At 42.2% G+C, this 26,572-nt stretch overlaps 1 protein-coding gene across 1 annotated transcript in view; it reads left to right on the top strand.

The window, feature by feature from the left end:
- The window catches only part of CYTH2 (cytohesin 2), a 194,748-nt gene that overhangs the window by 45,591 nt on the left and 122,585 nt on the right, over positions 1 to 26,572 (top strand). The window contains exon 2 of the mRNA XM_069200692.1: positions 8,728 to 8,875. Within this exon, the coding sequence (XP_069056793.1) occupies positions 8,728 to 8,875 (148 nt within the window). The remainder of the gene's footprint in view (positions 1 to 8,727; positions 8,876 to 26,572) is intronic.

Genomic DNA, 26,572 nt, shown 5'->3' with positions numbered 1-26,572 from the left:
TGGTTTTGTGACGTTACAAAATCAAATCTGCTTGAGCTGCAGGGTGAGCTTGAATCAATTGTTATTCTTCCTTATGAATGAGACATATGGAGCCTATTATGGCGCCTTCCTGTGGATCACCTAAGGAATTCCATTCTTCTCCCTTTATGATGTTTACCTCCTCCCTTTTTCAGTCCTGTCCCAGTGATACACATGCTTTCCTGTGAATGCACCAGCACAGGTTTACCCATGGCTGAGGATCTTATATTATTTGCAGCTGGGAGGAACCACACTGCACCCTATTACTGAAATGCAATTTAATATAAACCTCGTGACCTAAGCGTTTCTCATGTCAGAGGCTGTTAAGCTTGGCCCAAATATTTGCTGTGTGTGCCAGAACGTTCCCCGGGGGATTACTTTGGGTTTTGAAGGACTGAATCATCAGACATCCGGCTCTCTGAATTCCTAATGAGACTGCAGTGGAATCTGCCGATGACTTGTCCTTACTGCCAGCCAACCCCCTCGTTTCTGTGAGATTTTTATTGCTTTCACAAACAAAGGGTGCTCATCCGATTTGGTAGCTCCACGTTTTATTAAGAACACTTCCGGTCACACAGTTTGCATTTATTAATGAATATGTGAACTACTAAAATCTACATTCTGGGGCACATTTAAGCAGATGAATTACTAATAAGTTGGTTGAGTACGTAGCTTGGTGGTTTAGATGTATTCAGTGTGTCTATTTTATGTAGCTCTGTTATATTGCTAGAGACTACTGTGGGGAGCACATACAGAACCGCTGGGTTCTCTGTATGTGCTACGAATAATTAGATATACGAAGACCTGTGGAGTGCGTATACTCTCTCTTTATGCTACATATACTGTACACACTCTGCAGACTTAAACCTTCTTGTGATTCCAGCGTGTTCTGTCTGGGTTTTTTGGTGGACTGTGATTGTAGATTGATCGTTAGTTTACTAATCGGTTGCTGAAATGAAAGTTTGTAATATTAAAGTGGCTCCACGCTTTTTTTTCTCTCGGACTACTTGTTAATGTTCAGTATACAGGGATGTGGAATTCCTATCGCCCGGGACATCTTGTTTGGGGTCAAGGGCTACAAGTTTTTATGTTTACTTTGTCCTTGGGACAAGTAGGCCCAACCCCCTGCAGCACAAACCCTTTGGCTGCCTGATTACAGAGAGTGGAACTCTCTGCAGTTGAGTTAATGTGTTTCCAAAAGATAATGCTGTTCGAACTTGTATTTATGGTTCATTATTTGAAAGTCTTCATTATTAGGGTGAGTGCTGTAAATAAATGTTTTAAGGTCACACTTCACTACTGAGGTTGGTTCCAGTACAAAAAAAAAAAAAACGTGTATACACATGTTTGAAAAGTTTAGGCTATGAGGCTAAGTTTAATGCTCCCAGAATGCTCTCTGATTATATGCAAATGAAGTGTCATTTAGTAAAATATGTTGATGCATGCTAGTATTTCCCAAAAATATTTCTAATGGAAAATCAGTGTAACCATTTTCAACACGATTATGGGAAGCATGAAAATAAACAAACACTGACAAAGCCAACTGATCTGACATATTTTTTATAAGTCTTTTAGTTTCATCAATGCGTGTCTTGTTTTGACATGGCTTTTGTAACACTTTATTGTTGTGGGAGCTACCAGGCCCTCAACATTGTAACAAACACTGGCAAACCCCCCCCAAAAAAGTTTTTGAACTCTCTAAAAGCACACCAGCGGCATAACAAAGGCCCCGCAGCCGCCCTCCAGGGGGCCCCTTCAGCATAGCACCTGCCCTGAGTGAGTCTGGAGAGGGGGCTCCTCCATATTCTTTACAAAGGGGCACCCTCCAGTTTAGTTACGTCACTGATTGCCACTGTAGTTCCTGACACTGAACAAAACTACTTTGTGTGGCAATATGCTCCTTGTGGAAGAGCAGAATGCGATCACTCACAGTAAAGCCGGCTGAAAGAGAGAGAAATAGAAGTTTAATAAAAACAAAATGTCTTTGTTAACACCAGACCTAATTAGGGACCAAGACCCACATGTAGGTAGCTTTTTGCATGTCGCAAACAGCGACTTTCGCTGTTTGCGACATGCAAAAAGCACACTGTGATGCACAAACCCAGTTTTGCGATTCAGTAACCTGGTTACCGAATCGCAAAACGGGTTTGTGACTCGCAATTAGTAAGGGGTGTTCCCTTCCTAATTGTTACTCGCAGTGCAATGTAGGATTGTTTTGTGACCGCGAACGCGGGTGCAAACCAATCGCAGTTTGCACCCATTTCAAATGGGTGCTAACACTTTCGCAAAAGGGAAGGGACCCCTTCCCCATTGTGAATGTCACTGTAAACATTTTTTCATTTTTTCATTTTTCTTGTGGACCACTGCCTGCTCTGAAAAATGAAACGAAAACGTTTCATGTTTCATTTTTGTTATGCATCTCGTTTTCCTTTAGGGAAAACGGGCTGCATTACAAAAAAAAAAACTGCTTTATTGAAAAGCAGTCACAGACATGGTGGTCTGCTGTCTCCAGCAGGCCACCATCCCTGTGAGGGCCGCCATTCGCGAGGGGGTCGCAAATTGCGACCCACCTCATGATTATTCATGAGGTGGGCATTTGCGAAGCCCTTGCGAATCACAGATGGTGTCAGAGACACCATCCTACATTCGGATTTGCAACTCGCAATTTGCAGGTCGCAAATCTGAACCTACCTACATGTGGCCCCAAATTCTTAAAGAAAGTCACAAAAGTGCACCCATGGTATATGTTGTACCCTATAAAATATTTGTGAACTGTATTTTAGCATGGGTAAATACGATGTGTAGATTTGCTCATGTAAAAATCTATTGAGCATTTGCAAGTTCATTTTCCCTCCAGCCACTTTCTTCCCAACCCTGGAAGAAGTTCTAATTCTGCCATTGTCAGGAGTAAATGTCCAACCTTTCTTATTATGGGAAAATATTAGAGAGAAGCTGGTAAAAATCTTTAAAACATGCAGGTTAGTAGGTTTGCAGACTCAAAGGCATTCCAGCCCTAGAACTATTGCTTACTGCTTCCTCCAGCCCCAGTATGCAGATCTGCAGAAAGGTGGCAAAATAAGGAAATTGTTACAGTAGGGATTGAAACTGCAAGTATTTAAGCCCTACTATGGTAGTAGCCCTGGCATAATCAGAGAGGCTATTATCAGAGCACTTACATAATGAGATTGCTGCCATAATTTGTCGCCACACTACATGGCACCAAAGGGACAAGTAGATCTTTTTACAGGACAAGTAGATTTGAGAAGCAACCTGTCCACTGGACAAGTAGATATTTTAATAAATTCCACACACCTGGTATAGTAGATTTTTTGTTATACCCTCTGTCATTGCATCATCCTCCAAACTCCTGGGTTGCACATGATGCATTTTAAAGCGCCTTCTTTTTCTCAACACAAAGCAAATAAAAAATTAGAGCCTGAGAACATGCTCAATACAAATCATCCTCGGTCTCGCCCCCTAGAACTACTATGTTTGTTTTTCAGTCCCTTGCTATGATCTTGGTATGGCATCTACTTTCTCCCTCCCTTCCTTACATTTGTAACCCTTTTTAGGTCGAGTGCACAAGCGATCTGGATTGTTGTAATCTATCTGTGGGCTTTTAACCCGCCCACCACACGCCCATCGCTATCACTCGTTCATGGGCTTGCCTTTCAAAAATCCTTTGTTATCATTGGTAAATGCTTTACGTTTGTCCCTCCTTGGGGCAGTTTTGTTACCGCCTTGGCCATCAACCCTGTTACATGCATAATTGCACTTTTGCCAGTACGTTTGACTGCGAGTGAACTTCTTTTTCCTTTTGTGTCTCTCCTTTGTGATCACAGCGGCCGTGGCACTTTGAATCTGCTCGCTTATGTCAACTGTTTTACTTTTTATTTTCAATTTATGTGACAAGAAATGTCCAGTTACGAATTTACAATGCTACTAGTTCTTACTCAAGCCAACACAAGCCCCATTGCATTGCAAATCCTTGTTTGTCCTTGCTCTGGGTTGAACCTGTTAACTAAGATTTTGTAGTTCTTTCGTTTTCCTTTACTAGCTGGTGAATTTTGTTGCACTACACGCTCTTCGGTGAGTCTTCAGGACTGCGGTGTACTCGGACTACTACTGGGGTTTCACCAGGGCTCACGCAATTTTACACCTGCGTGACCTTTTGGCTAGTGTCCCAACCTGATGTCCCTCTGAGTGTAACATCAGGTTCACCTGCTCTTGTTAGTGGTCGCCATCACTTGAAGCTCTCTTTAGGTGCCTCTCTCGAAGTGCCATTAGGGCCATGTTTTTAGTTTCACAATTACCTTTGGGTTCTAATGTCAGGTTCTCTTTAAATTGTTTATCAAGGTCAGTCAGATGCTGTGCCCAAGGATCTTTATTGAGGAGTGCTACTGGATTTCGTCCAAATACTGTGAGGCAATGCTGACTTTTTCCCTTCACAGCTGTTGCAATTTGGCTGATAATCTGTTAGCTTTTTACCCTCTCAATCTTTCAGGGCCTGGTTTCCATTGTCTGCCAAGTGACTGAGACCTGACTAGATCGGCCCGCTCTTCATCATTTTGTAAGACACATTAGCAGCAACAATTTGTGCACACTGACACATTAGAAGACATTTGTTGGGAAACTGGGACTATGAGTTGCGTAGCTAATTTTTGTGGTTTTATTCCATAACCCTTCCTCTAAATCGGGCCCTTTTAAAATAAATAATTGAGTTGGATATTGATTCTGATTACTGCACCGTACTACCTTTGAGTTCCACGGAAGGAAGCTTTGTTGAAGAAATAAACGCCAAAGGCATGTTCACAGCATAGGCCCACAACATTTTTCCCTTCACATATTTACTGGTGTTACACCCAGATCTTTACATTGTCTGTTTGTTTGCATTTCTAAAGGTGACCCTGTCCCAAACGCTGCATTGTGGTAGCTCCTCCCTTACAGCCACAATAAGATGTAGACATCCTGCCAGTTGGTGGTGTGGAAAGAGGGGCGTCTGGCGACCCCACTCCTAAGTGTGTGCAGCAGGGCAGACTACTCAAGCGTGTTTTTAGAGGTACTGGGCTCCAGTCTACCAGCAGCGTCCTCTTAACTCTGTCCTGAGATCATCTGTTATGCACATGATCTGTGAGGGAGCTAGGCAGAACTGTCAAAGTCTTACTTAGGGACATGGCATGGGTTAGAGACTCAGAAATCAGCAGAGTTCAGTACCTGGTAATGCACCGCAAATGCTACTTGCAAGCAGCGACTAGTTCACGGCCTACCTGGTGTTAGTCGATTGTTGGCTTTCACTTGCAACCTATGTTGTTCCCCCCTTAAGGAATGGTATCATCAGCCCTGCCATGTGCCAGAGCGTGCCTTCTCTTCTGCTGCCCATTCGCGCTCTCTGCTTTGGCTGCGTCCTTTATTCTCTTCTAGTGCACATGTTGGTGTAGCTCAGAGTATGCTCTGCAATGAGGCCGACTGTTTCATTCAGGCACAGGAGTCTTCCCTGACTGTGCCATACTGTGGACTGGGAGCACGCTCTGCACGGCCACACAAACAGTAGAGTCCACCTTTGCAAACCAGAGATGATCCTTTTGGGTTGGGTCACTGGGTGGCACATCAAGAAGGCTCTGGACATTTGTTGGGAACTTTTATGAGGCTCCAGTGCTTCACCTCTGGAATCCTCATTGAGGTGGGGTCAAAGTTCAGGGCCCGGAGGCCACTGGATGTGGCTTCAATTAACAGAGCAAGCCCTTTCAGTGATGCGTTGCTTAGGTTTTCATCAACTGGATGGGTTCCATAGGCGTTATGGGCCTCATACCATTACAGAGGACGCCCTCTGTGAACATGCATGATTGTTGTATTCACTGAGGCGAAAAATCAAAATCTACAGATACGTGCCATAAAGTGGAACCAAACATTGGCATTGGGTTTAATGTGCTATTGCATGCAGCATTAGCACATCAGAGCAAGACAGACAGAAGAAATCATGCATTTCAGTGCAAGCACTGTAATATCCTTAGGTAAAAGATGAATACTCCATTGGGCTGACAAAGATGTGCTTGACATAGTAAATCTGAAAGAAGCTGGTTGAAGAAAGCCAGTAGTTGAAATGGGTGGTTCCAAAGCCCACTCTGTTAATTGTTTACAGTAGATCTTGCTTTGCAAGTACATGCTGGTAGCCATTTCTGCCACTAAACGGGTCCAACATTTGAAGCCTAGTGAATGACTTGAGTGATGTAATTTGGGCATTTTTCCTGTTCTACGCTTCTTCCAATTGTCGTCCTAATGTGTTCAGAGAGTGCTTTATCTTAGATTCAATGTAAAGCAGTGGCCCTCTAGGTGTTCACTTGCATATACGGCTTCTTTAGTAAGCATTCTTTTGAGCCTTTTGTTCTGAGCTTTTGTGTGTAACCTTCTTCCTGGCTGTCGGTCCTTCCCGGGTGTCGGTCCTTCCCAGGTGCCTTCGCCTTGACAGTGCCATAATCAGGTGGATGGTCAAAAAACGGTTAAGCTGCCTTTATCTGTGATTGACCATGTTTGCTCATAAACATAAAATAATATGGGTAGCAGAAAGCTTATGGGTATGCAGGGAGTTTGCTGGCCCACTGTTTCTTTGGATCTGGAGGAAAGGGGTCTTTGGGCTGCTTTTCTTCTGCATGGTTTTGTCTTTTCTCTAGCCTGGCACCCTGCATCAAGGAATATCTTGATGAATTGTGGATTGATTAGTATGGATCACTTTGAAACTGTGAGTCTCGTCTGTCTCTTTTTACCGTCATTAAAGCCAAATAAAAGGTCTGTATTGTCACTATGATATGTACTTGCACTTTATTGGTATTCAGCCTTGTTTACATTGCTTTTTTTTTTTTTTTTGGTCTCATTATTATTTCATTAGTCAGTGCGTTCATTACTAGGTACTTAAATAGTGCAGTCCTAGCTAGTACATTAGCATGAGTTAATGGATGGTTTACAATTATGGAGTAGGGGTGGTCGATTGCTGTCATTCAGAGTAGATTTAGCTGAAGAAGTGTGTCTTCAGATAATCGAACTGGAGGATCATTGAGGCAGTTGAGACATCTGTAGGATGATGATAATAATGATGATTCATACAGCATTTAAGTGCTGCAAAGAACGGATGTTACGATTCCACAATTTAGGGTACTGAATTTAGTGACCCTGGAAAAAATTGAAGGCTTAGTGTGCTTTGCTGAAGTTGAAACGTGACCCCTCGATCACCATATTTGTCAGCAGCGAGTGCTCAGTTATCTAAACCATACTGGTTGCTTTTCTTTTCTTGTTCCAGATTCCTCCAGAGGAGGAGTAAATCAATGTTAGTTGTTTTTTTTTTTTTTTTTTTTTTAAATGGAATTTGGTTTCTTCTAGGATCCGAGGGTGGCTCTGCCTGCTTGCTGTGTGTGTGTGTTTTTTTTTTTTTTTTTTTTTCCCCTCCACTGGTACTGTCTGGTCTTGCTGATGTTGTTTGGTGATGGAACTAGTGTAGTCCTTCAAGATTGGGAGAAATTATCAACCTTCTTCAGGCCTTTGGTAAGATGTTGTTCTGAAATGTTGGCAGTTTCTCGGTAAGGCCAGTGGGGTGTCTGGGAGATGATGGAACAGGACATTTCCTTAGTCTATCTGTAGGAGGAGTAAGGCCTGAATTGTAGCCCTGTAGTCTGTTTCAGGGAGGAAAGGCTTCACTATTCTAAAGATAGTCTATGCAATGCAGTTTTGGTTTTCTTGGTGCTGTATTCCTTGAAAGAGAGTTTGTGGTTGTGGGCGATTGCTCACAATTTTTGCATTGGCTATACACTGCAGGTTAATTTTGGAAAGACATGATTGGGTTTGTGGTGGTTTGCTGGTGAACACAGTTAATTTATTTATTCGGGGCTGAGCCGAGTTGTAAGTATGCTCTAGACATCCTGTTCAAGATGACCTCAAGGCTGATTTGAGTCACTGAATGCTGGGAGCTGTGAAGTTTTTTTTAGGAGAGCTGCATAATCCTGTAATATTGATGGATCTTGATGCAGCTGTCGTTGTATGAAATCACAAGGGTTCCACATAGGGCTTGAAGATAAAGGGACATAGGCTGGAGCACTGGTGTATGCCACAAGCGATGGGTAGGGTGTGGGATCTTACGGTTTTCATTTGGGTGAATTACTGGTAGTTGGTGCTGTTGAAGGAGAAGTACTGTAGGACTATGACGAAGAACTCCATGAGTTTTTTCCCAGTGTGTGGATCTCTGTTTGGTGGTTTACTTCAGGGAGGATGAGTAAGATTGAGGCAGGCAAGACTCCTGCCGGTGATCTGGAGTGCATCCTCAACTTTCTGGACAACTGCATCCTCTGAAATCGGACCATTAGTCCTAGTGGAGGCTGTTCTTTCTTATCTGACTTCACAGTTGAATTGAGACTCTTTTCTCTATTTTTCGAATGAATGGGTGGGTGATGGGGGGCTTTAGTTGGTAAGATTGTCGGGATTCAGGCCTTTTTAATTAAATAATGGAATGTCTGGCCGTTTTGAGTTCCTCTATGGAAGATTCCTTGAAAGAAGGAGGTATTGAATATAGTAAGGAAGGGGCTATATTTTTATGCATCCACTTGTTGCTGTCTGGTTGTAGGCCTCTTTGCTGACTAGACAATCGCTGAATCATGTGTCTGTGTTAACACCCATGTGCTCATTCTTACTTGGCTTCTATCTAATATCTTATCTCTGTCCCTTCAGTACCCGCCGATCTGACTCCTGAGGAGCGGATGGAGCTGGAGAATATCCGCAGGCGGAAGTTGGAGCTGCTGGTTGAGATACAGAGATTGCGGGATGAACTGAGTGACGCAATGAACGAGGTGGAAGGGCTTGAGGCTAATGAGGGCAGGTAAGATTGTATATAATTTTCACAGACACAAAATGGTAACATGCATGAGAAGAGAAAATAGGTGCTGGGGAAAATGAATAAAATGGACATGTGTAGGAGGGTGACTTTATGATGTACATACTGCAAATACGTAGGGTTCGCTCAGACCTTGTCCTAGATATGCTACTTTAGTTTGGTGCATTTTCCCTCAAATGCTGAAGATCGTGTCAGCCCGACCCATTTATTTTCAAGGAGTACTATAGTCTGATGTATGTATTACAAATCACTGCAGTTGAACCTATAATGAGCTCTTGACCTGTGGTTTCAGTTTCTTTCTTGGTAGAATTGCACAGAGCAGTGTAATGACAACATGCTCACTACAGCGTATGTCAGTAACAGGTTTGCAGTTGCAAAAAGGACATATGTATCCCACTAGTGGAGGCACTGAGTCTGTATGTTGTAGTGTCTGGGGTGGACCAATCACATGAAAGACGCTGACCTCCTCATGAGAACTCCTTGCATTACCCCCATTCAGCTCCACTCATTCTGTTGCATTATACTGCTCTACTGTTGTTTCCTCCTTCACAGATTTGCCTGACTTTGCTTCCAGCACTCTGCACACTATTTCTGCTACCCTTTTAGTACTTCTTGCTATCCTTTACCCCTCTTGCCCTCCTAACCATCTGGCTCCTTGCACTCACATCCTTTTCCCTGTCTACTTGAATTGTTGATGATATTTGTGTTTGCAATGACTGCTCAGGTACGCAACAATTGTGGCCCAGCTTTCTCTTGGTAGGCAGCAGAGATAGTGTTTTGGAAATAGTTCCAGTTTAATTTTTCTTGCCTTCATTGCCAATAAAGCCAAAATATGAACATTCTCTACTGGGGTCTTGGAATGTCCACTTACCTTGAATAAGAAGGGTTTGGTTTCATGAATTCCTATTGCAGTATTTAGAAGTCCAGTCCTTTTGAATATTTAGTAAGAATAATGGACTTCGTTGCCCTACCTTGAATTTCTGATCTTTTGTTTGACTGTGAGAGGTGTGAAAGCGCCATGCTAAAGCATCACTCGGATTATATTAATGTGTGCCCTTCAGATGTATAAACCATTCAATCTAAGTGGTGTGTGAGCATGCAAAGACTATGTAGTGCCATCAGGACAATGGAATCATTGCACACGACTGGCAGGTTAGAATTGTGCTTTGAAAGTGCGCATGCGCGCAGTTTGTGCACATTGTTCATGGAGTGGTATATGTGTTTAGTACCATTATCCAGGGTAAGCCTGTGCACTGTGTACTTTGGTAATGGTGTATTTAATGTTGGCGTCTTGCACACAATGCAACCTCAGTTTAGACCCAGCTGTCTGAAAATCAGTCTTGACCTTGCTCAAATTGGAACAGTCCAGCCCGAACTGCCAAGTCCGGTCCTCCCTGAACTGTAACACAAGCAACACAGGACCACTTTCGCCCTTGTTATGAGCTTATCAGCTGCGTATAGCTTTGTTCCAGTGACAGTGTGCATGGGACCCACGTCTGGTCATACCCGTCCCACTTGGGGGACATACAAAAAGCGATAGATGGAATTTTGAATTAATCTCAGCCACTGGTAATTACACGTACCGCATCCCAATCTTTCAGTCCCAGGATGCTTTTTTCTGGCCCTGGGATGACTTGGCCTGGCAGTTTCGACTGGACCGTTCCCATGGGGAGCAAGGTCAAGACTGATTTGCATATGGCTGGGTCCAAACTGGGGTGGCATGGTGGGAATAAAAATGGATTGGGATGTGGCCTGAGCAATTACCAGAGGCTGAGATTAGTTCAAAGAGTCCATCTATCACCTTGTTTTTTTTAGTTTTTTGTTTTTTTTGCATTTGCATTTGCCATCCTAAGTGTGCATGGTTTGCCCATACGTGGGTCCCAAGCTCACTATGCTACTGGATTCAAATTAGATGGGCTAATGAGAGGTGATATCTGGAAACTGGTCCCAGGAAGCTTGTTTTCGGTCCAGGGTGGACCTTGCCTGGCATTTCGGGCTGGACTGTTCCCATAGAGAGCAGGGTCAAGACTGGTTTGCAAATGGCTGGGTCCAAGCTGGGGTGGCACAGTTGGCAAAAGAATGATGGATTGGGATGCAGCCTGAGTGATTCCCAGGGGCTGAGATTATTTCAAGCATTCCATCCATCCCCTTATTTTTTGTTTTTGGTAATGCAGTGCAGCACGGCCAAATGGGGGAAAAAAAAATGACGAGAGGAAAAACAAAGCAATGACATGGCCACAGCGGACATGTAATTTTGTAGGAATTCACATTCATTATGATGTGGGTGCATATACATTATTATTACATATGTGTGCGCCCATAAAATGATGCGGACCCCATTATATTTGTTTATTTTTATTTCTGAATCCAAGATGGAGAATTAAATAAAACAAGCAATAGGTCTCGCATTTGCTTGAGTTGGAGCTATTTGCATTGTAAATTCATAACTGGACTTTTCATGCCACATAAAGTGGTCAACGCTGCCTCATAATTTGGTCTTTTCCTGCCACATAATTCCAGTGGCCCTGCATATAACTAGAGCACTTCCATTTGCCATCTTCCTCTCTCTGCAGCCAAAAATGAAAATGTTGCCATTTAGCATCCTAATTTAAATCTGCCATATTAATTGTAATAGAATACCGCTTTCACCACCCCACCATCAGAGTTGCTGAAAGGCTAACACAATTCCTTTTTAAAAAAACAAAAAAGACACAAGAAAGCCACAGTGGAGTAATGAGAGAAATAAACTAGAAGGGTCACCCAAACATATCAAGAGTGTTCAAACAGTCATAGTGTAATAAGAATGTTACGTTGTCCTGAATCATGGTCATTATTGCAATGAGGCTGGATTATTAAAAACATATGCAATTATCACGTAAACCCAATAAAAACCTTTTATCAGAAATACATTTTTGACATTGGACAGTAATGCTCAGAATAGCCCCTAGAGGACACCACAATGAAAATAGCATTTGTAAGAAACATGGTCATGTAACCATATAGTTAGCCACTGGAGAGAATAACCACATGAAAAGAAAATGTCAGAAAATAATACACTCTAACTATATATTTAGCCCCTAGAGGGCATCGCATATTACATATTTTTAGGGCTAGCAGGCCTACCGCAATGAAATTACAAACAAGGACTTTAAAACACAAACTACTCCCAGCTGTAAAACAAAAGTTACAACCAAGAGTGCGCTTAAAAAGACACTTACTAACAGCGTAGGGACCCAGAGATGATATAGACAGAAAGAGCACGTCATGGTGAATGTTTTTGAAGGTAGTTCCATTGTCCTAGGACCACCACAGGCTGAGTTACGAGCAAAAATGGTTTCTAAAAGTAATGGTCTGCAAAGCATTATGGGGTGACTTTCCCGAGTGCAGTGAATGTTGTAGTATCTGCTCTCCCACTAGGTCGGGAGAGCCGCTTAAATGCTTTACGTAAAAAACGCAGAAATCTTCCATCAATTGCAAGTGTTTTTCTCAAAGCTATGGGGCGTAAAGGGGAGAGCCAAAAGAGATTACTTTGATTAGGTAACAGTGTGAACAATGTGACCAGCGCTTCAGTACCACCAATTGAGTTCGCGCTGTTTTGCGCTGTGAGCGCCAGGGTTGCCATGGAGCACGAAGGAGGGATACAAAAGAAAACAATAGTTTGCCCACGATGAAGTATATCGGCAATTGTGTAATTATCCGTGTAGCAGGGTCCGTCTGCAAGACGGTAACAAAACCTCCCCAAGGCAGGACAAACGTAAAGCATTTACCAGTGACATCAAGAGATTTTTGAAAGGCAAGCCCACGAACGAGTGAAAGTGATGGATTAAAAGCCCACAGAATACTTTACAACAGGTCGAAAATCACTTGCTCGCTCGACCTAAAAATGAAATAGAAGTAGCTTAAAAGTGCTTTTTTAAGATGAAGGGGCCAGCAGCAGTTTGCTGCTTGGTGGCCCCCCCAGAAAAAAAGAAAAAAAAAAAAATATATATATATATATATATATGTGTATATATATATATATATATATATTTTTATATATATATATATATATATATATATATATATATATATATATATATATATATATATATATATATATATATATATATAAATGAAGATGGTGGTTAGCAACAGGAGAACAGGTGGGGGGAAGCAGCCAGGTGTGTAGGGGGGAGGGAAGCAGCACACGTGGGAGAGTAAAGTGGGATGAAAGGGACACGAGGGAGGGCAACAGTATGGGGAAGGGGTAGTTTGGCTGAGGAAAAGCACATGTGGGGGACAGCAACATAGAGGATAGTGACTGATATTTAACAAGGGGAAGCACACGAGAAAGATAGCTGGAAAACACATACTCTCATGGAATGCTTAAGCAAAAAGAAAAGAGTAGTTCCCTAAATGTGAGCAAGGATACAAATCATCCAACGCTAAGGATGGTAAAAAGGCTGTGTTTCAGAGAGGGATAAACACAAGCTGGGTCAAGAAAAGCCGTTGAGTAAAAAGCAAGTAAATGACCTGTATATACAACCAACGGTAAGCAAGGAGTGCGCTGTACGCTGTAAGCCTGCTATAAGTTTTTGGTAAGCTGACAGTAGGTCTTTTCCAACCACACAATTTGCGCTTCCTGATGGGGGAGGTTTAATATCTTGAATTTTGCCAAACTTCAGAAAGTTAATAATGAGTAATATGTTAAAAACCAAATTGATATTCCATGTTAACAGCACTGTTCATTTACAGTACTCACAAGTGCTTTGGAATGTGCTGTGCACTAAGAATGTGCACATATATATTGGTTAGATCAAATTTGCAGTTGCTCTGACTCATTCATTTACTGTAGCAGACACCATATAACGGTGCAGTTGTGGCCGTGATTGCCGAGTAGAACTGTCAGTAGGACACCCAAGTTCCCTTACTCCTGACTTTCACGGCAACGCCTAATTTATTGTGCAAGTTGTAGTCCTTATTTGATTTGATTGAAACAACTGCATTAGCATGTTTGAAAAAGTTACTTGCAACAGAAAAGGCCAGAACTGAAAACATATTTCCTTGATGACCATCAACGAGGTGCTTCCCACAAGGAGTTGTCAAGTGGCACCATTTAAAATATGGCACATTCAGTTTACTTGCTGGTATTTATATGCCACTATTCTTATTGTGTCCATTAGAGCTGTGAATCACAAAATCTAAAGTATTGTTGGCTACAATCCAGGACCGGATGCCGCATATTGCATGGGTATGCTTGGCCGCGATGGTCTGGATTTGAAAAACACTGACATTTCCACATGTGTGATGCACTAGGATCCTTACATAAATGTTCATTTTGTTTTCAAGGGGCGTTTACACTGATATGAAACATGCATGATCAGGAGAAGTTAAGGAAGCAGTAGGCGTCCTCCTTAAAAAAGAACTGGTAAAACCCAGTACGTTTTGCTTCTAACTGAAGATTTTTCTTCATTGAATGCAGTGTTGAAGAGGGAACGTACGAAGGCAAGAACGAGTCAATGGGAATGGGTGGGTGAGTGAATGTAACCAATCAATGGAAAGGAACGATGACTTATAGCACCAACATGTTGGCTTCGCCAGTGCTTGTAAAGGTGTGTTAGTCCGTCTCAAGTACGCCCAGTTGCATGACAGGAATGCGCAGGTTAGGCACTGGTAGATACTATTGATATGGAGTAAAGGGTGTCTCCAGTTTATGGTTTTCTTTCTGGTAATTATCGTTTTAATTCACACACATTTTCTTAGAAAGGCCTATAAAATTAGTATCTGACTAAAGAAGCCAAGAAATACTATTGAAGGAAATCCTGGTGTAATTCCATTTGGACTTGTTTATGTCCACTAGGGGTAGACGTTGAATACTAAAAGGTTAAGAGAAATGTGGTTTACTTGGATTCACAGTATTATTAATAATTTATTATTGATTTTTCTATTGATTAAGCCCAGAAGGACGCTAAGTATTTAGAATGCATATTGACAAGCCCAAACTTTAACAAATGTATTTTGTGATTAGTTACAATGTGACACAAGATAATTACATGTTTACATGAGACATTTCTCATCAATGAAGTGCCATGTCGTATATTTATTTATTTTACATATAGCTTAGTCTGTATTCTGATCAAATGTTCTCACACAAAAATGAATACGATTTTTTAATATATATTTTAGTAAGTATTTCTTTCATGTTTCATGTCAAGTGTACAACACAATGGGAGCAGCCAAAATGTCTTAATCTTCAATGTATTGCATTACGAAAAGTGCAGCAACAGAAGCCCCAAGTCCGTCAGTTTCTGAACCACATTAACAAAAATAGGACCCAATATCACCTCCATAAACATGAAAGAAATACTTACTAAAATATATATTAAAAAATCTTATTCATTTTTGTGTGAGAACATTTGATCAGAATACATACTAAGCTATATGTAAAATAAATATACGACATGGCACTTCATTGATGAGAAATGTCTCTTTCATGTAAACATATGTAATTATCTTGTGTCACATTGTAACTAATCACAAAATAAATTTGTTTAAGTTTATTATATATATATATATATAAATATATATATATATAATATGGTTAGAGAGCTTGAGGAAAGCCATATACAGGGAGTGCAGAATTATTAGGCAAATGAGTATTTTGACCACATCATCCTCTTTATGCATGTTGTCTTACTCCAAGCTGTATAGGCTCGAAAGCCTACTACCAATTAAGCATATTAGGTGATGTGCATCTCTGTAATGAGAAGGGGTGTGGTCTAATGACATCAACACCCTATATCAGGTGTGCATAATTATTAGGCAACTTAACAAAAAACAAATATATACCCATTTCAATTATTTATTATTACCAGTGAAACCAATATAACATCTCAACATTCACAAATATACATTTCTGACATTCAAAAACAAAACAAAAACAAATCAGTGACCAATATAGCCACCTTTCTTTGCAAGGACACTCAAAAGCCTGCCATCCATGGATTCTGTCAGTGTTTTGATCTGTTCACCATCAACATTGCGTGCAGCAGCAACCACAGCCTCCCAGACACTGTTCAGAGAGGTGTACTGTTTTCCCTCCTTGTAAATCTCACATTTGATGATGGACCACAGGTTCTCAATGGGGTTCAGATCAGGTGAAAAAGGAGGCCATGTCATTAGATTTCCTTCTTTTATACCCTTTCTTGCCAGCCACGCTGTGGAGTACTTGGACGCGTGTGATGGAGCATTGTCCTGCATGAAAATCATGTTTTTCTTGAAGGATGCAGACTTCTTCCTGTACCACTGCTTGAAGAAGGTGTCTTCCAGGAACTGGCAGTAGGACTGGGAGTTGAGCTTGACTCCATCCTCAACCTGAAAAGGCCCCACAAGCTCATCTTTGATGATACCAGCCCAAACCAGTACTCCACCTCCACCTTGCTGGCGTCTGAGTCGGACTGGAGCTCTCTGCCCTTTACCAATCCAGCCACGGGCCCATCCATCTGGCCCATCAAGACTCCCTCTCATTTCATCAGTCCATAAAACCTTAGAAAAATCAGTCTTGAGATATTTCTGGGCCCAGTCTTGACGTTTCAGCTTGTGTGTCTTGTTCAGTGGTGGTCGTCTTTCAGCCTTTCTTACCTTGGCCATGTCTCTGAGTATTGCACACCTTGTGCTTTTGGGCACTCCAGTGATGTTGCAGCTCTGAAATATGGCCAAACTGGTGGCAAGTGGCATTGTGGCAGCTGCACGCTTGACTTTTCTCAGTTCATGGGCAGTTATTTTGTGCCTTGGTTTTTCCACACGCTTCTTGCGACCCTGTTGACTATTTTGAATGAAACGCTTGATTGTTCGATGATCACGCTTGAGAAGTTTTGCAATTTTAAGAGTGCTGCATCCCTCTGCAAGATATCTCACTATTTTTGACTTTTCTGAGCCTGTCAAGTCCTTCTTTTGACCCATTTTGCCAAAGGAAAGGAAGTTGCCTAATAATTATGCACACCTGATATAGGGTGTTGATGTCATTAGACCACACCCCTTCTCATTACAGAGATGCACATCACCTAATATGCTTAATTGGTAGTAGGCTTTCGAGCCTATACAGCTTGGAGTAAGACAACATGCATAAAGAGGATGATGTGGTCAAAATACTCATTTGCCTAATAATTCTGCACTCCCTGTACTCCCATTGAGTGCTAAAAGAAATGAAAAAAGTCGCTCCCTGCAATGAGCAATGGAATGAAACGGCTTTTATAGTTGATATAATGGTAAGGAAGCTATGCTCCAAATTTGGGATAAAAATTAAAATGGGGGGAAAGCCATCAAATCAAGAGCATCAAACAATCAGACAGTATCACCATCTAATCGTGAGGAAGAGGTCATGAGGATGAGGCTGACGCAAAGTCCACTCTCTGTATTATTGTAAACAGTAGGACTTTGACAACAGACAGCTAAATGTATCTGTAGGTGAGACATAAAAGCACTTAAAATTGTCAAAATCATAACGAGGAAATATGATTTTTCTATCCTCTCTCCGCTTGCATTTCCTATCCAGTGTCATTTTCATGGTCAAAAATGTGTTTCTGTAAGAATAGTGTGTCAATACGTCCAGCTGTGAGCTGTTCGTAGAGATCTGCAATGCTTCTGTTCATACATATGCTCCTGTTATCTGTAAGGCATGTCCTGCCGCAAATATGATATCCTTTTTTGCCTTTTTTCCAATCGTTCTAGTACATTACTGATTTAGCATAATTTGTTGCTTTCCGAAATTAGACTGGAGTGCAATAATGTGCATGATATTCTTTGTTAAACTGCTATAGATTTCTTCTGAAGAGATACCCCTGGCTCTCGTACTTGTGCAAAAGCTGAAGAAAATATTGTACACCGGAAGATAGCTCAGTGAGTTAGTACTCACCTTTTACATCTGCTGTGATCAGCAGGGCACAAGTTTGAATAGTGGCACAGCCGAACATCGTTCCATATTTGCTAGGCTGGTAAATTGAGCTCCATTAAATTATGTAAAATTGTGTCATAGTACCCACTTATACTCACAGCACTGTATAACAAGTTCATTGTTTATATGTATGACAGTCATTATCTAACTATTTTTAGGTCGCCCGCACAATCACTTTAACCTGTTGTAAGCATTGTGGGCTTTTAACCATGCCCACCGCACTCCCATCACTTTCACTTGTTCGTGGGTTTGCCTTTCAAAAATCCTTTTTTAGCATTGGTAAATGCTTTACCTTTGTTTTCGCCTTGCAGACTGCCCCTGTTACATGGATAATTGCATGATTGCCGCTACGTTTGACTGTGAGCGAACTTTTTTCCTTTTGTGTCTATTTCGCGCTCATGCTCGTGGCCCTTTGAATCGGCTCGCTTATGTCTTTCATTTCCGGTTATGTGGCGAGAAAAGTTCTTTAAGGCATTTACAACGCCAATAGCTCTAACTCGAGCAAATGCGAGACCTATTGCATTGCAAATGCTTGTTTCATTCTTCATCTGGCAGACCCAATGTATTGGTTCAGAAAAAGCACCCATAAATGTTTCTTTAGCTTCCTCACTTCTTAAGTAAGACAAATGTTTGAAATTAACTATGCTGCTAGTGGCGCGGGGGTAGTAAAGGCACTCAACATTGGCTTTTGGGCCTTATAGAGAAAACGAGAGCCACTTATTTTAGTTTGGAATTCAGATTTCCAGGACAGTGTCTCTTTGGAGCCCCGACAAACAAGTGTTTTTGATAGGCATTTTAATGTTACTGATTCTGAATTTCACACCCGAAAAAAGCTGTCTGTCTGAAGCCGCCATGCTGATAACAGTCAACTCTGCTTTTTAACGTGTGGGTATTGATAGCAGAGCTTGTTAAACACACCTGTTGTGAACAATATACATTGAGTGGCCTTTGGGTCTGCCCGTTTCAACCAGTGGCTTTCTTTGACCAAGTTTTTTTCATGCTTTGGCTTGAGATGTCAATCACTTCTCGGCTCAGCCTAGTGGTATAGTCATCTCTCACTTAATGTAATTGATTGTTTGGGTGTATCCTTCCACCTCTTAAGCTCTTGCATTGAACTGCATGAGTGGCTACTTCACAACCATAGTTCTTGCTGCGTGCTCTTGTTGGCTGCCTCTTTAACGCTGCATGTGTTAGAACACTTAAACCTGTTGGCTTTGCCATCCTTCGAGGCGAGATGTCTGTAATAAAAACGTTTCCGGATATTAGGTCAGTGACGTGGTTTGAAACTTATTTATATCATCGTCAACCATCGAGTTGTACCTTGTGGTTTTGTATTATCGGAGTGTCGCCATTTTCTTGCGTCTTCCTTAAGTGAGAGTACAGCTCTATGAACGAGGAGCCTGTTGGCAAGAGTTTAGCAGAACTCCCCTTCCAATGACAGCCAATCCATGCGTACTTCATGGCACAGGGAGAGAACGACTATTGTTCATTGGTAAGTGGGAGCATTGCATTCTTTGTGTGGCACAAAGATCTGGTGGCAACGGCACCCTTGCACGTGCACAACCCCTTTCCGAAACCAAATCTTGGAGGGTTTGCCTCTTGTTGGGTTTGAAGGGATTTTGTATTTTCAACCTTTTCCGGACAGGGCTGGCTCGTAGTTTATTACTGCTGCTTGCGGCTGCATGTTGAGCATCCTGCGGAAATCCCTGCGTATGTAAATAAAACTGCGTGTTTGTAAGAGGAAGTAGTCTCTCCTCTTTCACTGCTGTATTGACACAAGAGGGTCACTGTGGTCAGAGGGCAAGAGGTGAAAGAACTGCGCCTGGGAGCGCCCGGCCATATGTGCAGCAAACTTATCGCACCCGACATCCAAACGTCACATCTCGCGCCATAAAATTCCATTTTGTACGAGTGATTTTGTCCTTAACTGGAGCAGCAAGTAGAAAAACATTTGTGTAGCTCTCTGAAATGGTGGAGGTGTCGAAATAATGTTAAGTTAATGGATGCTGTTCCTCGCTCTTCACCCAGATTACCTCCTCAGTGCCTGTAAGCCGCACTCTTGGATGGCACATTAATGGGGGTTGTCCTTCCACGAGATTTGCTGTTCTTAAACCCACCTCGCAAAGTAGCACAACGTTGGTTTCTTCTAGAAAATGGTGCAGCGAAGCAGCTTTTGATGAATTTTCCATTAAAGCAATATGTGTCCAGTTGTATTTTGTCAGTTCTCTGGCTCCGACTGTATGATGCGCGTCTGTTACTTGTTTCAGACTGTTCTGTTAACCAAGTGTAAATCTTAGGGCTGGCTTTAGCAAAGATCTTTTGAGTGTACTATAATTAGGGTGCCGGCCTTCATGGTATTTACTTTTTAACATTTCTATCTGTATTTATCCATATTTATGTTTGCCATCTTCTCAATTATCCATATATATATATGTTCGATGGCATGTGTAACTGCAGATACACATGCTGTGCACATCCCGCCATCTGGTGTTGGGCTCGGAGTGTTACAAGTTGTTTTTCTTCGAAGAATTATTTTCGAGTCACGAGACCGAGGGACTCCTCCCATTTCGACTCCATTGCGCATGGGCGTCGACTCCATCTTAGATTGTTTTTTTTCCGCCATCGGGTTCGGACGTGTTCCTTTTCGCTCCGTGTTTCGGGTCGGAAAGTTAGTTAGAATCTCGGAAAAATCGTCAGTATTGTTTGCGTTCGGTATCGGGTTAGTTACAACACATCGACACCGAATTAAGAAGAGCTCCGGTGGCCCTTTGGGGTTTTCTTCCATCCCCGTCTGGGCCTGGTCGGCCCGGCCACGTGTCTCTTCAAGGCTGATGGAACGGACCCCATTCCGCTTCTGTCCAGAATGCAATAACAAGTATCCATATACAGATCAACATCTGGTCTGTAACTTGTGTTTGTCACCAGAACACAAGGAGGATACTTGTGAGGCCTGTCGAGCGTTTCGGTCCAGGAAAACACTCAGGGACCGAAGAGCAAGAAGACTGCAAATGGCGTAGTTGCCGACAGGACAAGAGCGTTTCGAGGAGGAGGAAGAAACATTCTCCACCCAGGAGTCGGACTCTGAGGAGATCGATCCTGAGGAAACGCCGAAAACCGTGAGTAAGACGTCGAAAACAAGAACTCACTAGAAAAGCGCTAAAGCCCAGGGGACGCCACCGCCAACAGGCCATGGCTGAACCCGAAAAGTAGGTGACCGTTCATCGGCACCAAAAAAGGGCGAGCTGGTGTCGAAGTCATCCAACTCCGGTCGAGATACCGGCACACAGCAATCTCGGGCCCGAGATAGTGGCTCAGAGAAGATTCGGCACCGAGACAGCGGCACCGAAACGGGTCGGCACCGAGAGAGCACGACGCCGAAAGTAAAAAAGGTTTCGTCGGAGCCGAAAAAAGCAGCCGAAAAGGTTTCGGTACCGAAATATCCGGCCTCGGAACCGAAAACAAGTTCCTGCACTGAGGAACAAGGACTGTCCACACAAATGAAGACACATAGATTTGGACAGGAATTACAGGCAATAGAGCCAGATCACACACAAAGATGGCTCTTTATTCAAAAAGATACAGGGAAGATCAGCACTCTTCCTCCAGTCAAAATGAAACGCAAGCTTGCCTTCCAAGACAAAGACAAACAGCCACACGCAAAGGTGGCTAAACAAGTAACACCACCACCATCCCCACATCACTCTCCGCAACCATCACCGGTAGCCACTCCACCAATGATGCAATCCCCAACTCATACAGGAATGAGTCAAGATGACCCCGACGCATGGGACCTTTATGACGCACCAGTGTAAGATAATAGTCCAGAATGCTATCCAGCTAAACCATCGCCACCAGAGGATAGTACAGGCTACGCACAGGTGGTGTCAAGAGCAGCTGCATTTCATAATGTCAGCCTTCATTCAGAGCCCATTGAAGACGACTTTCTTTTTAATACACTGTCGTCCACACACAGCCAATATCAGAGTCTTCCTATGCTACCCGGAATGCTAAAACACTCCAAACAAGTGTTTGAGGAGCCTGTTAAAGGGAGAGCCATTACTCCAAGAGTAGATAAAAAATATAAACCGCCACCAACAGACTCAGTGTACATTACACAACAGCTAACACCAGACTCTGTTGTAGTGGGAGCAGCGCGCAAAAGAGCCAACTCTCATACTTCAGGAGATGCACCACCTCCAGATAAAGTCGAAAATTCGATGCTGCAGGCAAAAGGGTGGCGGCACAGGCAGCAAACCAGTGGCGTATTGCAAATTCGCAAGCTTTGCTAGCCAGATATGATAGGGCCCATTGGGATGAGATGCAACACCTTATTGAACATTTACCCAAGGAGTTCCAAAGAAGAGCGCAGCAAGTAGTAGAAGAAGGACAGGGTATCTCAAATAATCAGATACGGTCAGCAATGGATGCTGCAGACACAGCTGCTAGAACTGTCAACACAGCTGTAACAATAAGGAGACATGCATGGCTGCGTACATCAGGATTTAAACCAGAGATACAGCAAGCTGTGCTGAATATGCCATTCAACGGACAGCAGTTGTTTGGGCCGGAGGTGGACACCTCGATCGAAAAACTTAAAAAAGACACTGACACGGCCAAAGCCATGGGCGCACTCTACTCCCCACAGAGCAGAGGCCCATTTCGAAAGACACAATTTCGAGGGGGGTTTCGAGGGCAAACCACAGAAGCCACAACCTCACAAACAAAGCCCACTTACCAGAGCCAGTATCAGCGGGGAGGTTTTCGGCGACAATATAGAGGGGGACAATTTCAAAGGAACAGAGGAAAGTTCCAAAGTCCCCAAACTCCTCCAAACAAGCAGTGACTTCAAGGTCACAAATCCCCAACACATAACACCTGTGGGGGGGAGACTAACCAAGTTTTACAAACATTGGGAGGAAATAACAACAGACACTTGGGTCTTAGCAATTATCCAGCATGGTTATTGCATAGAATTTATCAAATTCCCTCCAAACATCCCACCAAAAACACACAATATGTCAAAACAACATATAGATCTTCTAGGACTAGAAGTTCAGGCATTGCTACAAAAAGAAGCAATAGAGTTAGTATCAAAACAACAAATAAACACAGGAGTTTACTCCCTGTACTTTCTAATACCCAAAAAAGACAAGAGTCTGAGACCTATACTAGATCTCAGAACATTAAATACCTACATCAAATCAGATCACTTTCACATGGTTACATTACAAGACGTAATCCCACTGCTCAAACAACAAGACTACATGACAACACTAGACCTAAAGGATGCATATTTCCATATACCAATACATCCTTCACACAGAAAGTACCTAAGGTTTGTATTCCAAGGGATACATTACCAATTCAAAGTGTTGCCATTCGGAATAACAACTGCACCAAGAGTTTTTACAAAATGCCTAGCAGTAGTAGCTGCACATATCAGAAGGCAGCAAATACATGTGTTTCCGTACCTGGACGACTGGTTAATCAAAACCAACACGCTAAGACGGTGTTCACAACATACAAAATATGTCATAGAAATCCTCCACAAACTAGGTTTCTCAATCAATTACACAAAGTCACACCTTCTGCCGTGTCAAACACAGCAATACTTAGGAGCAACAATCAACACAGCAAAAGGGATTGCCACTCCAAGTCCACAAAGAGTTCACACATTTCACATTGTGATACAGACCATGTATCCAAATCAAAAGATACAAGTCAAACTGGTGATGAAACTACTAGGCATGATGTCTTCATGCATAGCCTTTGTCCCAAACGCAAGGTTGCACATGCGGCCCTTACAACAGTGCCTAGCATCACAATGGTCACAAGCACAGGGTCAGCTTCTAGATCTGGTGTTGATAGACCGCCAAACATACATCTCGCTTCAATGGTGGAACAGTATAAATTTAAACCAAGGGCGGCCTTTCCAAGACCCAGTGCCAGAATACGTGATGATAACAGATGCTTCCATGATAGGGTGGGGAGCACACCTCAATCAACACAGCATCCAAGGACAATGGGACATACAGCAAAAACAGTTTCACATAAATCACTTAGAACGGTTAGCGGTATTTCTAGCGCTCAAAGCATTTCAACCCATAATAAGACACAAACACATTCTTGTCAAAACAGACAACATGACAACAATGTATTACTTAAACAAACAGGGAGGCACACACTCAGCACAGTTGTGTCTCCTAACACAGAAAATATGGCATTGGGCGATTCACAACCACATTCGCCTAATAGCACAATTTATTCCAGGAATTCAGAACCAGTTAGCAGACAATCTCTCTCGGGATCACCAACAGATCCACGAATGGGAGATTCACCCCCAAATACTAAACACTTACTTCCAAATGTGGGGAATACCACAAATAGATCTATTTGCAACAAAAGAAAACTCAAAATGCCAAAACTTCGCATCCATGTACCCACAACATCAGTCTCAGGGCAATGCACTATGGATGAACTGGTCAGGGATATTTGCGTATGCTTTTCCCCCTCTCCCACTTCTTCCATATCTAGTAAACAAGTTGAGTCAAAACAAACTCAAACTCATACTAATAGCACCAACATGGGCAAGGCAACCTTGGTACACAACACTACTAGACCTTTCAGTAGTACCTCATGTCAAACTGCCAAACAGGCCAGATCTGTTAACACAACACAAACAACAGATCAGACATCCAAATCCAGCATCGTTGAATCTAGCAATTTGGCTCCTGAAATCCTAGAATTCGGGCACTTAGACCTCACACAGGAATGTATGGAGGTCATAAAACAAGCTAGAAAACCTACCACTAGACACTGCTATGCAAATAAGTGGAAAATATTTGTTTATTACTGCCATAATAATCAAATTCAACCTTTACACGCATCTGCAAAAGAAATAGTAGGATACTTACTACATTTGCAAAAATCTAACCTAGCTTTCTCTTCCATTAAAATACATCTTACGGCAATTTCTGCTTACCTACAAATTACACACTCAATTTCATTGTTTAAAATACCAGTCATAAAGGCGTTTATGGAAGGCCTAAAGAGAATTATACCACCAAGAACACCACCAGTTCCTTCATGGAACCTCAACATTCTCCTAACACGACTCATGGGTCCACCTTTTGAGCCCATGCACTCTTGTGAAATGCAATACTTAACGTGGAAAGTTGCATTTTTAATTGCCATCACATCTCTAAGAAGAGTGAGTGAAATTCAAGCATTTACCATTCAAGAACCATTTATTAAAATACACAAGAATAAAGTTGTTCTACGGACCAATCCTAAATTTTTACCAAAAGTAATCTCACCGTTCCACTTAAATCAAACGGTAGAATTACCAGTGTTCTTCCCACAGCCAGATTCTGTAGCTGAAAGAGCACTACATACATTAGACATCAAAAGAGCACTAATGTACTACATTGACAGAACAAAACTAATTCGAAAGACAAAACAACTATTTATCGCCTTTCAAAAACCTCATACAGGAAATCCAATTTCAAAACAAGGCATTGCTAGATGGATAGTTAAGTGCATTCAAACCTGCTATCTTAAAGCTAAAAGAGAACTCCCTATTACACCAAAGGCACACTCAACCAGAAAGAAAGGTGCTACCATGGCCTTTCTAGGAAATATTCCAATGAACGAAATATGTAAGGCAGCAACGCGGTCTACGCCTCATACATTTACCAAGCACTACTGTGTAGATGTGCTAACTGCACAACAAGCAACAGTAGTTCAAGCTGTATTAAGAACATTATTTCAAACTACTTCAACTCCTACAGGCTGAACCACCGCTTTTGGGGAGATAACTGCTTACTAGTCTATGCACAGCATGTGTATCTGCAGCTACACATGCCATCGAACGGAAAATGTCACTTACCCAGTGTACATCTGTTCGTGGCATTAGTTGCTGCAGATTCACATGCGCCCACCCGCCTCCCCGGGAGCCTGTAGCCGTTAAGAAGTAGATCTTAAACATTTGTACATTTGTAAATATATTACTTAAAACTTTATTAAGTACATTCGCATTCACTCCATTGCATGGGCACTATTACTAGCATACACAACTCCTACCTCACCCTCTGCGGGCAAAACAATCTAAGATGGAGTCGACGCCCATGCGCAATGGAGTCGAAATAGGAGGAGCCCCTCGGTCTCGTGACTCGAAAAGACTTCTTCGAAGAAAAACAACTTGTAACACTCCGAGCCCAACACCAGATGGCGGGATGTGCACAGCATGTGAATCTGCAGCGACTAATGCCACGAACAGATGTACACTGGGTAAGTGACATTTTCCATATTTTTGTTGTTGTGAATAAATGAAGTTGTAAAATTGTATATTTCCACACTTATTTAACAGGTACACGTTCACTTTTACTTTGATGCCTTTTGTGTTTTAGCAAATTAAGCGAAATACAACAAAACAATAGCCCCACAATTATAATTAGCGTTATAATAAGTGAATGTTGACATAGACCATTATTTACAGAAATCGTATCTTGTTTTTTAACTCCCCATGCGATTTATCTGCTGACTGTTGGCCTGAATTGATGAAAGAAAACAAGAAAAACTCCCTTAAAAGAAGTCCACTTTTATGTATTTTTCTGCTTTTAAAAATAGAGGCATAAAAACATCTTCTGTCTGTGTTTATCTGTAGAAATCATTCAAACCAGAAAACTCGGAGGCTGAACTATAATTATGTAACTTGTGGGAATTTTCAGTCATCTTTTCATCCATTGGTC

This window comes from Pleurodeles waltl, chromosome 7, assembly GCF_031143425.1.
Source record: "Pleurodeles waltl isolate 20211129_DDA chromosome 7, aPleWal1.hap1.20221129, whole genome shotgun sequence".
Lineage (NCBI taxonomy): Eukaryota > Metazoa > Chordata > Amphibia > Caudata > Salamandridae > Pleurodeles > Pleurodeles waltl.
Note: the sequence above shows the minus strand (reverse complement) of the source record. Positions and strands in the feature narration are given on the sequence as shown.